The 2,155-nt window shown below is 42.3% G+C and overlaps 1 protein-coding gene across 1 annotated transcript; it reads right to left on the reverse strand.

Annotated features, from left to right (window-relative positions):
* Positions 1–958: 958 nt before the first annotated feature.
* On the reverse strand, positions 959–1,753 carry fibinb (fin bud initiation factor b). The gene has a single exon (XM_053321147.1). The coding sequence runs from the start codon at positions 1,657–1,659 to the stop codon at positions 1,036–1,038; it is 624 nt and encodes a 207-aa protein (XP_053177122.1). The 5' UTR covers positions 1,660–1,753; the 3' UTR covers positions 959–1,035.
* Between the last annotated feature and the right edge of the window lie 402 nt (positions 1,754–2,155).

The raw sequence follows: 2,155 nt of genomic DNA on the forward strand, positions 1-2,155 counted from the left end.
AGAAGACAATGTCAACAGTACCGTGCATTTCATGCTGGTAGTTAATCTGTGGATTATCCTGCTGTAACATTGTTTCTGACACATTACTGCTGATTTCTTCATGTAATTGACAGTGCAGTGCAGCACCATCAACGAAATCCCTTTAACCTCCATTGTACTGTGGTAGCAGCAGAAATCTTCCTTAAGTAGAAGCACAGATGTTTAAGCAGCAGGATGAACAAAAGTGTCAAAGGTAAACCTACGCATTAGCTTTGTGTCAGTATTATATTACATTTCTGAATCACTACCAACACATTACTGTGTATGCACTATCCAGCCAAAGTAAATCTAATTTTAACAACTTAATGTCCACTTGTGTAGCTTAATGCATCATAATTAAACATACTTTAGAAAGTGATCGGGTATTTTTTTGATCTTCAAAGTAACTCTTGTGCTTGTGGGGGGAATGCTGGATCTCTGTAAATTATAGAGTATGATCTAGACTCTGCTGCTCTATGTGAAGCAGTGCCCTGAGATAACCTTTGCTGTGATTTGGCGCCACATATAAATAGAAATTGACTTGACTGGACAGTGAGAATTTAAGGATAGTAAGAATAGATTTATGACTGATATTGTTTGAGGGGGAAGTGGGCAAAGGGTTGGTTCAGATTTGCAGATTAATTTGGGGGAGGACTCACTTGTCTTTCAAATATAATAAAAACTGTGATATACTACTGATGTAGTGAGTTGAAAGTAGAATATTTGTCTCTAAATGTGATGGAATTGAAGTATAATGTACCATAAAATGGAAATCCTCATGTAAAGTACTTTTCTAGTGCATCAGACTGCAAAGAAACCACTGCTCTTGAGTTAAATGAGATTATTTGTAATTTAGGTGAACCAACCCTTAAATAAATGAATTTGATCCCTGATATGAATGCTCAAAATTTCCTCCCTTGCTTCTTGCCTCTGTCTCATGGTCAGCCACACCATAAACACACAAAAAACATATAAAAAGGGACTGTTAAGAGACTTTTTTTTAGGGACTATTTTCTCTCAAAACTTCATGTATTCATTCTTCAGTCTGCTCAGCCTTGTGCCGTGGCTGCGGATGATCAGGGACAGGAGCTCATGCTTGTCCTTCAGTCCCAGAGAAATGTCCAAAGTCTCCTTCAGGACGTCTCGGGTGTGCACGACCATGTTCAGAAAGTCGTCGCCGAGCCGGTGCTCCTCCTTCAGCTCGCTCTCTTGACTCTGCTTGAATTTCACCTCCAGCTCCAGCAGAGATTTCTCGGAGTTTGTAAACGCCTCGCTTATCTGTCCGGTCTCCCTCCTCAAGTATTTACCGTAGCTGTCCTCTCCGTCCAGGTCATACGAGATGCTTTTCCCGATCCCCTCCAGCACCCTTGCAGAGTCCTCAATCTGCCTCTTGATGATGGTGAAATCGTCCCGTATGACTGCGTCCCGGTCCTCGTCGAGACCGCACTTTCGCTCGTCGGTCATCTTAAAAAGCATTTGACATTTCTCCGGATCGTCGTTTTCCTCGTAGTCGCCATCCGGCACGAAATAATGATGAAAAGAGCCATTAGACATCTCTGGATGTAAAGGTCCGTTGAAAAAGGCTCCACACGTCGGCACTGATAACATCCAGGCGCACAGCAGCAAGTGAAGAAAAGCCATGATGCACACACACTCACACACACTTTTTAAAACAAATATATATATACAAAAAACGTTATTTCAACCAAAAATAAAGTATCAGTCTGACAGATATTTACTTCCAAACCTGCGTGGAAACATTTCAAACAGGTTTTTTTTTAATCGTCCTGCAAAGTGCGCAGTTGAGTTTGAGGGCTTTGTGCAGCTTTCGCGTCCTCCTCTTTGTCCAAACAAGATAAAAAAGCTTGACACCTTCTTCTTTTAATCGAGCCTGTCAGCCTCCATCACTGTTGGAGAGCAGCAAAACACTGTCTGAAAGTTTGTTTGAGCTTGGAAACACCTCTCAGCTCTCCCCCCTCTCTCCCTCTCTCTCTCTCTTTCTCTCTGTCTGACTTCTCTTGGTGCCGCGAACGCAACATCTGGATGTCTCAAGTGCCGCACTCGCTCCGGCTTTTTTTTTTTTTTTTGGCTAATAATACTCTGTGCTACTCTCAAATTACAGCCCCCTCCGTCACTT

Source organism: Scomber japonicus, chromosome 1 (genome assembly GCF_027409825.1).
Source record: "Scomber japonicus isolate fScoJap1 chromosome 1, fScoJap1.pri, whole genome shotgun sequence".
NCBI classification, from domain to species: Eukaryota; Metazoa; Chordata; class Actinopteri; order Scombriformes; family Scombridae; genus Scomber; species Scomber japonicus.

Bases quoted from the DNA above. Each gene is read 5' to 3' on its own strand.
- fibinb (XM_053321147.1), bottom strand. From the start codon at position 1,659: ATGGCTTTTCTTCACTTGCTGCTGTGCGCCTGGATGTTATCAGTGCCG.